Source organism: Oncorhynchus tshawytscha, linkage group LG01 (genome assembly GCF_018296145.1).
Source record: "Oncorhynchus tshawytscha isolate Ot180627B linkage group LG01, Otsh_v2.0, whole genome shotgun sequence".
Classification (NCBI taxonomy): Eukaryota; Metazoa; Chordata; class Actinopteri; order Salmoniformes; family Salmonidae; genus Oncorhynchus; species Oncorhynchus tshawytscha.
The window spans coordinates 18589745-18602652 of record NC_056429.1 but is presented as its reverse complement, the minus strand read 5'-3'; the positions used below and the strand labels follow the sequence as shown (position 1 = coordinate 18602652).

The window sequence follows — 12908 nt, the reverse complement described above, 5'->3', positions numbered from 1 at the left end:
GACACGGTGACTGACTTGATCATTTTCCACTGTGACTATTAAAATCTACCCAAATCGTAAACCATGGATAGATGGCAGCATTCGCACAAAACTGAAAGTGCGAACCACTGCATTTAACTATGGCAAGGTGACTGGGAATATGGTTGAATTCAAACAGTGTAGTTATTCCCTCTATAAGGTAATCAAACTGGAAAAACTTCAGTACAGAGACAAAGTGGAGTTGCCGAAGACGTATGTGGCAGGGTCTACAGACAATCACAGATTACAAAGGGAAAACCAGCCACGTCACAGACAGCGACGTCTTGCTCCCGGACAAGCTAAACACCTTCTTCGTCCACTTTGAGGATAACATAGTGCCACATGTGCCCCGCACCCAAGGACTGTGGGCTCTTGTTTTCTGTGGCTGATGAGTGTAAGACATTTAAACGTGTTAACCCTCGCAGGGCTGGGTTAACGGCCCAGACATTATCCCTAGCCACTTCCTCAGAGCATGCGCAGACCAGCTGGCTGGAGTGTTTACGGACATATTCATTCTCTCCCTATTCCAGTCTGCTGTCCCCACTTGCTTCAAGATGGCCACCATTGTTCCTGTAGCCGAGAAAGCAAAGGTAACTAGACTAAATGACTATCGCCCCATAGCACTCACTTCTGTCATCATGAAGTGCTTTGAGAGGGTAATTAAGGAAGCATATCACCTCTCCCTTACCTGATACCCTTGACCCACTTCAATTTGCATACCACCCCAATAGATCCACAGACAATGTGATCACCATCTCACTGCACACTGCCCTATCCCATCTGGACAAGAAGAATACCTATGTAAGAATGCTGTTCATTGACTATAGCTCAGCCTTCAACACCAGGTGGTGAAGGTAGAAAACAGCACCTTCACTTCGCTGATCCTCAACACAGGGGCCCCACAAGGGTGCGTGCTCAGCCCTCTCCTGTACTCCGTGTTCACCCACGATTGCGTAGCCACGCATGCCTCCAGCTCAATCATCAAGTTTGCAGACGACACAACAGTTGTAGGCCTGATTACCAACAATGACGAGACAGCCTACAGGGAGGAGGTGAGGGCCCCGGTGGAGTGGTGCCAAGAAAATAACCTCTCCCTCAACGTTAACAAAACGAAGGAGCTTAAACGTACATGAATTTGGGGATAACAGGGATTAACATACATGAATTCGTCCAATAGAAACTATTGTTTGCAACTATTGGACTAATGATTACACCCTAGATCAGTTAGATGCAGTTAAGAGTGCAAGGCGGTATTGAATGTGTCACTGTCTGTCACCTTGATTACTCAAAATTCTCTCGACCTGTGCACCTACGTTGTAGTCTTTCATTCATTGGCTAGATTGTAGCAACCTCATGATGGGTACAGAGAACATTTTAGACTGATGTAGTAGCCTAAACCTATCGATGTTACATTGAGCTGGGTGAATGGAATATGAATGACAGTCATCCAATATGCTCTAATAGAAATAAGTCCATGTTCATTAAACAAATTATAATTCTCCCTCTTCTTAAACGGCACCGACTGCCACTGGTCTCTACTCATGGAATCGCAGTCGTTTCCCATTTTAAATATTTGGGAGTAGATATTTTTCTTTCCTTGGATTAAACCATTGTCAGAAACCTTAACAGAACGCTCAAATCAATTCAATCCAACCTCAGTAGATGGAATAACATTCACATCAAATCAAATCAAATTTATTTATATAGCCCTTCGTACATCAGCTGATATCTCAAAGTGCTGTACAGAAAGCCTAAAACCCCAAACAGCAAGCAATGCAGGTGTAGAAGCACGGTGGCTAGGAAAAACTCCCTAGAAAGGCCAAAACCTAGGAAGAAACCTAGAGAGGAACCAGGCTATGTGGGGTGGCCAGTCCTCTTCTGGCTGTGCCGGGTGGAGATTATAACAGAACATGGCCAAGATGTTCAAATGTTCATAAATGACCAGCATGGTCCAATAATAATAAGGCAGAACAGTTGAAACTGGAGCAGCAGCACGGCCAGGTGGACTGGGGACAGCAAGGAGTCATCATGTCAGGTAGTCCTGAGGCATGGTCCTAGGGCTCAGGTCCTCCGAGAGAGAGAAAGAAAGAGAGAAAGAGAGAATTAGAGAGAGCACACTTAAATTCACACAGGACACCGAATAGGACAGGAGAAGTACTCCAGATATAATAAACTGACCCTAGCCCCCCGACACATAAACTACTGCAGCATAAATACTGGAGGCTGAGACAGGAGGGGTCAGGAGACACTGTGGCCCCAGCCGAGGACACCCCCGGACAGGGCCAAACAGGAAGGATATAACCCCCCCCCCCCATTCCAGTTGCTTTAACCAGCAGAATAAATATTATTGAAATGAATATATTGCCAAGGCTGAATTTCTGTAGTTCAATGCTTCCCATGGCTTCCCCTTCTGGCTATTGAAAAACAATGTAACTGGTAATCAAAATGGCCCATACTCCAATACTTCACAATAATGCCTTGCAATATGGAGGGAGGCCTTTTACATCCCAACCAACAGTCCAAATGTGGAAACCGTATCCGTGGCGATATCATGGACAGTAATGGTTTGAGAACATTCCAAGATTTGAAAGATACATACACATTACCAGGCAACTCCTTTTTTCTATATTTACAACTTACGTCAGCTATCCTGGCCTATGGAGTCCCTCGGGAAACTCAACTCCCAATTATGGAATTTATAAATAAATGATCAATGTTTGCTAAACTCATATTCTGAGCAAGCCATTAAAAAGTATGGTCCTCAAATCTGACTGAATCTGAACGACTGTTTAACTGGAACAGAATATGGAAAAATATGACATTGGCATCCAGTAATCTAAACCAATTTATACATTTTAAGTTTGTTCACAGACTGTATTTAACACCAAGGAAACGTTTTACGATTATATTGGCCCCAACTCCCACCTCTTCACTGTGTCCCCTAAATCAGGTAGGCACTTTCCTTCCTATGATGTGGGAGTGCCCTGCAGTTGAATGCTTCTGGGGCAAAGTTACAAAATTCATTTAGAAGTGCTTGAATGTAAATATTCATGCTTTGCATCTATTATGTTACATAACGATGATAGCTCCTTGAATCTCTCAATCAATCAGAGACTGTTACAGCTGGCTGTTGGCTGGGGTTGGGGGAATGGGTTGGGGGAATGGGTTGGGGGAATGGGAGGTCCTCTTCTTCTTTTGTTTGATTTTCCTGTTTATACTTAATTTATTATTAATTAAACAAAAAATATGATACTTTGTAATGTTTTTATTTTATGTTCTCTTCTTTTTTTCTTCTTCTTTGGAGTGGCAGCCCACAGGTACAATGTATAAATAATGAATAGAAAATATATGGATTATGAAATTATATGAATGTACAGTAAATACCTGTAACCCCCCCCAAACAAATACCCCCAAATCATATAATGGAACTGCAACCTTTTTTAAAAGATCCCAATGTTTTAGCCATTTTCTGTGCTGTTTTCTTCCAGTCTCTGTATGAGAATTGGTTCATCATCCTGTACACTGTGTTCTACACTGCAATGCCAGTAGAATGCCTGGGCATTTTTGAGCAGGTAAGAGAAAAGACAAAGGCATCTTTGTAACGAGGTGAGAAATCCCAAGGGGCCCAGAGTTTCTGTTTTACTCCATGTGGCCATGGACACACTCCTGACCCTTACCATACTGTTGTTTGATCTCCTCGCTCCTATAGGATGTGAGTGCAGAGTGCAGTCTGAGCTGGCCAGAGCTCTACAAGGTTGGCCAGAGACAGGAGCTGTTCAACACCTGGCTGCTGGCTGCCACCCTGCTCCATGCCTTCTACACCTCTCTGGTTCTCTTCTTTATGCCCCTGGGGGTCTTCTACAACTCTGCCCTGGACTACCAGACCATGGCCGTCACTGTCAGCATAGCATTGTTGTTCTCAGCCACCATTGAGGTTAAAAGGGTTGGAGGTCATGGAACGGACGTAAACAGTTCTATGGAGTTGCACATCACTGCTGATTATCGTTGATGATTATGATACATGTATTGACATGGACAATGTGTGTTGGTTTGTGTGTCTCAGATCATTCTCCTGACCAGACACTGGACTAAGTGGAGTGTGGCTGCGATGTGTGTCAGCTTTGGCCTGTTCTTCGTATGTACGCCTATCACTCACAGTCCTAAGCTATTTGAGAAGTCCCCAGTAGACTACTACTTCCCTGGTACACGACTCACTTCTACCACTGTCTTAACATTGATATTTTATACTGTCTTGAACTGACTATGTGTGTGGTAATATTGAGGTGGTTGGGTGTGTTTGTCTGTGGTCTGATCAGGTGTGTCTCAGAATGCCTTCCCCAACCCGGTGGTGTGGTTCACAGCCCTGCTGACAGCCTGGACTGCTGTCCTACCCTCCTTCACCATCCACACCCTCAACATCATCCTCACTAACCCAGACAAACATAGGGTGAGACTGCCGGGCGCGTACATGTGGGATGGCCATGTTACATTACCCACAGTGGAGAGAAGTCATGTTTGACCTGTTCTCTGATTTCCACCAGGTTCACATCACCAAGCACGGGCCTGTAGAGCTGCAGAAGTCTGGCTTCAGGAGAGGAGACTGCCACCGCCGCTCCTCCTACGCCATGTCTCAGGGCCGAGGCATTGGCCGTCTCATCACTTCTGGAGCTAGTCACCGTAGCACAGCTCCCCCAGTGGACAGGAGGGGAACTTTAGGTGAAAATGTCACACTAGCAGGCCAAACACAGAGCGATGATGCTCTGAAGAATATTCCTGAAATTGGTTCATCCAAATAGATGGAAATGGGATTGATAATGTGTGTAGGTCCCTCCACAACTACAAGAATAATATATTTTCTACAGCAGTAAAAACATTGCAAATAGGGCCTGTCTATAGGGTCATAGTTTAACCCATGATTTAGCCCTGGTAGTTCAGCACCTTGGACAGCAGAATCCTAGACTGAGGTGTAACCGTTCAAATGATGGTTGGATGATATGGGAGTGGTTTGTGAGGATGGCATACAGATGTACGATCTTAATTTGATCACCCTGTTGCAGGAGATACACTACATTACCAAACATCTGTGGACTCCTGCTTGTTGAACATTTCATTCCAAAATCATGGGCATTAATATAGAGTTGGTTCCCCCGTTGCTGCTATAACAGCTTCCACTCTTCTGGGATGGCTTTTCATTAGATGTTGGAACATTGCCAGTCAAGTTCTTCCACACCAATCTCGACAAACCATTTCTATATGGACCTCGCTCCATGGACGGAGGCATTGTCATGCTGAAACAAGAAAGGGCTTTCTCCAAACTGTTGCCAAAAAGTCAGAAGGACAGAATCATCTCAAATTTAATTGTATGCTGTAGCGTTAAGATTTCCCTTTACTGGAACTAAGGGGCCCGAACCATGAAAAACAGCCCCAGACCATTATTCCTCCTCCACCGAACCTTACAGTTGGCACTGTGCATTTGGGCAGGTAGCGTTCTCCTGGCATCCGCCAAACCCTGATTCAACTACTGGGCTGCCAGATGGTGACATGTGACTCATCACTCCAGAAAATGTGTTTCCACTGCTCCAGAGTCCAATGGCGGCGAGCTTTACACCACTCCAGGCGACGCTTGGCATTGCGCATGGTGATCTTAGGCTTGTGTGCGGCTGCTCGGCCATGGAAACCCACTTTGTGCAGCTCCCGACTAACAGTTCTTGTGCTGACATTGCTTCCAGAGGCAGTTTGGAATTCGGTAGTGAATGTTGCATTTTTACGCACTAGGCGCTCCAGCACTCGGTGGTCCCGTTCTGTGAGCTTGTGTGACCTATCACTTTGCGACTGAGACGTTGTTGCTCCTAGACGTTTCCACTTCACAATAACAGTACTTATAGTTGACCAGGGCAACTCTATCAGGGCAGAAATTTGACAAACTGACTTGTTGGAAAGGTGGCATCCTATGACGGTGCCACATTGAAAGTCACTGAGCTCTTCAGTACGGGCCATTCTACTGCCAATGTCTGTCTATGGTGCTTGCATGGCTGTGTTCTCGATTTTATACATCTGTTAGCAACGGGTGTGGCTGAAATAGCTGAATCCACAAATTTGAAGGGATATGCACATACTTTGTATATAGACAGTAGTGCATTTCCTGTAATGCTGAAAATGAATAACTTGTAGTGTATTTGAGGTTTAAAAAGGCTTCTGACGTTTGTAATTTACCTTTCGAAATATGTATCAACTCCTACAAAACGTCCATTAATCATATAATCCACATAATAATTCACATTTCCTGTTGTTGCAGGATTATTTTCCTGCTGTAGCAAACTGTCTCAAATTGAAATCCTACATTTGTGTGTTTTTCTTTTCTCTTTTGTATGCATTTTTTTCTAAATAAATGATATTTGACACCTTATTGGTTTAAAAATCATATTTTTATTTCAGCAGTCACCTACATTGTTAAATTAGATCAATTGAATACACCTTGGGATGCATAGTAATTGAGAGAAGATTGTTTGGATTTGCAACATACTGTAGGATGTGTGTGCCCCATGTTTTCGGGTATACATTTGTGTATTTGCCCATAGAACATCACCTCATTTCAAGAGCAAAAACAAACCAAACTGAGACAGCACAGATGTTTTACAATTGTTTTATTTGTTAATTTGTTTCAAAACACGCAATTTACCCATATTATCCTTTTTAAGTTCTTATTTTCTGTAATGGTTATTACTCCGATTTATTTTCCTTCTCGAAAGTATCCACCAAAGCTAAATAAAAAGTTATCCACAGGCTCTCCTGCTTCTGCAGTAGGAGGAGGGACAAGAGGCTCTCAGTGTGTTGGGCCTTCAACATCCTGCAGGACGCACAAGTGTGTGTGTGTGTGTGTGTGTGTGTGTGTGTGTGTGTGTGTGTGTGTGTGTGTGTGTGTGTGTGTGTGTGTGTGTGTGTGTGTGTGTGTGTGTGTGTGTGTGTGTGTGTGTGTGTGTGTGTGTGTGTGTGTGTGTGTGTGTGTGTGTGTGTGTGTGTGTGTGTGTGTAACAACAAGGGAGGCATGTTTACATGGCCAGTGTTGGAATCACTCACAGGAAACTAGAGCAGCTTTGAGAGCTAGGCATTATCTCGGTTCAGTTGTCAGATTGTCATACCTCTGAATTCATCTTTGGTTTTTAGCAAATGCTCTCAAAGGGCAGACTCGTTTGTAATTCCATGCAGGTGAGTGAGTTTGTGTGTGTGTATGAGTATGTGTACTGTAAGTCGCCCTTGCCTTTATAGAGTGTTCCTTCCATATGGATGTCTCTGCATTGATTGATTGGGGCCTTCCTTGCCCCTGAACAGAGACTATACAGTACAACATTGTAACACATTGAACCATGTAGCAAATTGATTTAGTCTACCCACTTGGGCATGGACTCCATTTCATGTCAATGACATTTGGGGTCTTTCTAAAAGCTGTAAAAGCACAGTCTGGTTCCCACTAGAGAGTCAGTGCTGCAGTGCCTCTCTTCTCCAGGCCCTCTCTACAGTACCCTAAGTGACTGAAGCTGCTAAACCCAAACCGGGAAGGGGGCAGATGTCATGAAATGGAAAGGGTAGGTGGGGGATAGAAGTTTGTACACTCTGACCCAGCAGCAATGATTAAGATTGGGGGGGTCAGGTGTTTGCATAGTTTTCTGTGCAAAAGCCACCAGCCAGAGCCTCATATCTCTCATGGCTGGTTTCATCAACATTAGATCAGCAGGAGACCATGTTGGACAGGGGTCAGATGGGAAATGTAGTAACAGCTGTCTTGCATTGCACAGCACTGCATTGTGGGTTGTGTAGTTTGCATTGGGTTAATCATATAGACAAGGGGTGTCAGAGTAGGAGTGTCTCGAGGTAAGGTATAACTGTTTGGTTTGAGTTGTTTGTAATGATGTGTTGTTTGTGATGAGATTGATGATATGGTGTGGGGTGTTGGGTAGTAGTGGGTAATGGGCATATTTTTGCTGTCGGCGCAGTATATCTGTAAATGACCCAGAGAGCCTCTTTTCCCGATTTCTCCTCCCAGCCCCCCTGCTGGCCTGTCCTCTCTCGACCTTTTCCTTGTTTTGAAACTGATTGTCTTCTACCATCACAAAGACACTTGGTTCTGATTGATTAACAGGCACCAGAAGAGGGAGAGCACAGTGTGACTGGGGTGTTAACCGGGTCTGACTGGGGTGTTAACCGGGTCTGACTGGGGTGTTAACCGGGTCTGACTGGGGTGTTAACCGGGTCTGACTGCAGGCAGACTGGCAACTTTACATCCCAAAGGAAGATGATGCACATATGCTGTTTGACAGTAGATGAACATTTCTGGTTGGAGGGGTCAGTTGCCAATGTACTGGTTGGTTGGTAAATGTTAGAATTTCGCTTGACAAAGATTGCAAACCAAAGAAAGATCACTTCTTCAGATAAATACAAGTGCAGGCACACATACATACACACACAGACTGAAGTGAAGGATGGCATACAGTACATACAGGCCTGTGGCTTAGTCCCTCTGATTAACTCCAAGGAAACAACCCGGCCTTGGAAAAGCAGGACAGCCACCAACAGGACCATGTTAGTAGCCAGGCTGAGGAATGAGATTGAATGAGATTGATTGGAGAGGAGGGGTGGAACCTCCCCCAGCACACTGCCCCCTACTGTCAGGATTTATATGCATAAAAAACATGAGGAGGGGAGAGGGTTGCAACAACACATGCACACAACCAGAGAATCCAACAGTGACAAACATTTCTAAAAACAAATGCCAAATCCCGACCCCAGCCCGCCCTTTTGCTAAATACCCCCCTCCATCCACCCCAGTCTTTCCTTCCTCCTCTCACACAAAATCACAGGTCATTCCTGTAGGTTTCTATACAGTTATACAATATCCATGCAGAAAAAAATGTTGCACCTCCCTTTCAATAGGAGGTGCTGTTTTCAATATATTAATAACATCAGGAGCACTTGAACACACTTCAAAAGTAACTGTGAAATTGTTTTGGAGAAAAGAGAACAAAATGGCAGAAGAAAGCTTGGGATGAGTAAAAAAACATCTTCCTAAAGGTTGATTTTTCAAATGATGCTTCTTTTTTTATCCGATCCAAATCTGCTACATTTTTTTTGTCTTTAAAAATACACTCCTCAAATAGCTGAGCTAAATATCTATCTATGTGTTAAGTAGCTCTTGTAGCCCTCTCTCTCTCTTCCCTTCCTCTTCTAGCATTCTCTCCTGTCTCTTCCTCTTTTTCCACAGAAACATTCACAATGTCTTTACTTTATGAAAACATTAAGTGCATGCCGGAGCAAAACAAACAGGAAACCTAAAAGAAAAATAAGCAAACAAATAAAAACATTGAACAGTATAAAGCTTCAAGTCACAAGTTCCAAAACTAACTATCATAGAATCATAGAATCATAGTATCATAGAATCATAGTCATTTTTATCATTAGGATGATTATTTTCAGTTAATTACATAAACTTGAAAGGTTTGAGGTATTTCAGAATTAATTGTCAACAGATGCCTACCAAGTCTTAGCTCTGGCCAGGGGGAGAGGTTGATGTGTGAGTAGAGTAGACAGGGTGGAGGCGGAGGGAGAGAGAAGTTGTGTCTGTCTATAATTGTCAATGACTGTTCAGGTGCCCCGCGCAGCATTAGTGCTTGTACCAAGTGTGGAGGGAGAATGATATACAGTGGTAGGATATTACAACTACATCCTGGCCCCTCTTGACTTCTGCCAAGCCCTTTACCTCCTCCCTCTCTGTTACATAAAAATATCTCTGTTGGGAGGAGTGAAGGGACGGAGAACAGAAGAACACCAGGCTAAGAAAACAAGGGCACCCTCTGAGCCCCTCCGACAGCAACTACTATGCAGTAACAAAGTGATTTACGGAATTCAAAGTAACATATTTTTGTCTGATTTAAATAGTGTCTAGAAAATGTTTTCTAGACTTTCTACATGATAAAGTGCTTTTATTCTAGTGTATCAAGATGGAAAGTCAATATGAAAGAAGATGCTGACACAGCCCCCACTCTGTGCCCCTTTCTGGCCATTTAATAACAAATTGTGTGTTTGTGTGTGTGTGTGTGTGTGTGTGTGTGTGTGTGTGTGTGTGTGTGTGTGTGTGTGTGTGTGTGTGTGTGTGTGTGTGTGTGTGTGTGTGTGTGTGTGTGTGTGTGTGTGTGTGTGTGTGTGTGCGTGTGTGTCCAGAGCAGTCCCACCTGTGGTTGAAGAAAAAAGGCACTCAACTCTATCTACATGGTAGCCACCTCCTCCTTTGTGGTACAATGCAGCCAGACTGCACTGTACATTTACAGTATGTGTGTGGAGTGTGTCAGGGTGTCTGTTTGTGTGTCAGTGTGTCTGTCTGTAACAACGTTGGGTTAGAGGGGGGCTCTTTTTGGTGTGTGTCCCCCGGGTAGCATGGGACTGGCAGGCTGGAGTAATCTTTGGTATTCGTGGCGGTTTCACAAACCACTCAGCTTAGTGAGGTAGCCACATTGGTTCTCACTACAAACAAAGGTCATTTATTCAGCCACGTACATAGAGCTGAATTCTGCCCTTGCTGAACTGTGTACCACAAATCAATTTTTCTCATCGTTGGAGACTTTAAACTCACTGCTTATAGCAAAGAGAGTTTAGAGCCGCTCTATCAAACTATCAAAGTGTCTTATCTATTCTGCACAGTTAATCTAACTACATTGTTGGAAATGCTACAGTTGCATTTTAAGACCCCACAGATAACATCCATGTTCTAACTCCCCTTTAACCTGCACCCCTCCCTCCCCATACACACATATAATCAGCAAGGACATGTGGAGGTCATGTTGTGTCCCCTTTTCACAGCCCGTTTTTGGGGCTCAGATTAACAAGGTGCTGAAGTACAGACCGCAGCCCTGACATGTAACGGCATGAAGAATACACCATCCATCTCCCTGCTTTCTCCTTGTCTTGGGAAATGTCTCCTCCTTGTCAATATTCACATATAATGCAAAAAAAACCGATGTCCTTCATTGGTCTAGGTCCACACATCCCTCTTTTTTTTTCTTTTAAAAAGTCCTTTCATTTGTCTTTTTTTGATTTATCAACAAGGTGCCTTACTTATGCACGACAGAGCACAGAAGTAACAAGAAAGAGAAACTTTGTGTCTATGGTACTAATTACCCGCATCAATATTATAGAGTGAAAGAGAGAAAGAGAGAAAGAGAGGGAAAGAGAGAGAAAGAGAAAAAGAGAGGGAAGAGGGGTATGGGGAAGAGGGGGTAGAGAACCAAAGATAGAATGAGAGAGAGAGAGATTTTCCTCTGTTTCAAAAATGTGTCCAGTATGTGTTGGTGGATCTGTCTTTGTTACACATATTGTGGTATCTTTGTGGTTTTGAGGTTTGGTATTGTATGCCTTAAAATCTGGTTAACTTTTCGTTTTCTAAAAAAGTAGATTCTAATTCACTTAAAAGTTGATTGTTGGTTGCTATGGTACGTACTGCCCATCATTATGAGTAGGGTACGCTGTAGCTGTGTGTGAATGCAGTACCATATTCTCTGATTATCATTAAGGCAGTTAGCATTGGCACTAGTTCTTGTAGCATTTGTGACTGTAGTGTGTGATGGCTAGCCACAGATAATAACCATTGTGTGGGAATATCCAGAGGGAAATTTGCTCTTTTCCAAATCTGCTGATCATTATTTTTGGTAACAGACAGATAATGCATCTAAACTGTGTGTAATTTGAGATGTTTCAAAACAGGAAACCTCCTCACCATTTTTGCATAAATGATGATGTTAAGCTAAATCTCTGTAGCACCTCAAATGTTTCTGGATCCATCATTACCCCTCTGTCCACTAAATGAAACTGAGACATATCTCTATATCAGCTGTAGGTGTTTCTGTGTGTATCTTTCAATACCCTAGCGTATGGGTTGTGACACAAGGCCATCTATTTGCTTGATGAGTATCATCAAGGTAACGTATTTGGAGTGTTTGCTAAAAACCTGACTTCTATTTTCCAGGGTAGTGGGCGCTTCTTGAACCATCCCCCTCCTCCTACTTCACCAGTCCTCGTTGGATGAGGAACAACAATAGGATAATGGCTCACTATTGATCTGCCTTCAGAGATCTGCGAGGGCCTGAACATGTGCCATGGCCTCTCTCTCCCCAGCCCTGGAACACACATAAGGCCTTTCCTAGAGGACTGCTGGCTGCAGCTTACTCTTATAACCAGCAGGGGGCACTAGGGCACCTTATGTGCAGAGCAGACTGGGCAGCTGTTAGGCCATTGTGTCGCCACCTCCACTGGGTTCCATGTGCTCTTCTTACATTCTATACAGCAGCTATAATGCTGTTCGCTTGTCGCCTGCCTGGCCGTGTTGTCGCTTGGTTTCTGTATTGATCAGTGAAAAGCAGCTCCCTCCTGAACAAAGAGCATGTCCAGGCGTATCGCTCCCTCACCTCCCCGACAGACACTTCTGCTTCTCCCAAGCAACGAAAGTCTCCCTGCAGGCCTCCAACATCTGTGCAACAATATAGACCTAGGCAGCCGGGCAGATCTGAGTATCTTTATTGCCAAGCGTCTTCTGTTTCACCTTCAAGAAGGGTCAAAGCCCCGTTCCCTCTCCCTGTCTGCATCGATTCATTTTTCGATTCATTAGTTTGCCAGAGTATGATTCGAGTGGCTCGCTGAAATGGCTGGCCATTAGGGAATACCTTTGGCGAAGAAGGAGTGGATAGAGGGAGGAGAGGAAATGAGAGGTTGAGCTTTTGTTTTTTCAACGGGGTTGTGTTGTTTTTTCCGGGATGGCCTTGTGCACAGAACTGGGTAGGATCACAGGGCTGTGTGCTGTCATGTTTATTGCCGTTCTTCTGTCCTTTTTGCTTTGTGGAGAAATAAGA

General features: G+C 44.0%; 1 protein-coding gene across 5 annotated transcripts in view; it reads left to right on the top strand.

The window, feature by feature from the left end:
- Positions 1–6424, top strand: part of atp8b3 (ATPase phospholipid transporting 8B3) — a 34482-nt gene extending 28058 nt beyond the window's left edge. For 4 of the 5 annotated variants that reach the window (XM_024398430.2, XM_024398659.2, XM_024398515.2 and 1 more), the window contains 5 exons: positions 3507–3590; positions 3728–3982; positions 4082–4220; positions 4335–4465; positions 4560–6424. In XM_024398430.2, the coding sequence (XP_024254198.1) occupies positions 3507–3590; positions 3728–3982; positions 4082–4220; positions 4335–4465; positions 4560–4814 (864 nt within the window). In that variant the 3' untranslated portion in view covers positions 4815–6424. The remainder of the gene's footprint in view (positions 1–3506; positions 3591–3727; positions 3983–4081; positions 4221–4334; positions 4466–4559) is intronic. The other variant, XM_024398581.2, reaches the window with a different exon arrangement.
- The last annotated feature ends 6484 nt before the right edge of the window (positions 6425–12908 follow it).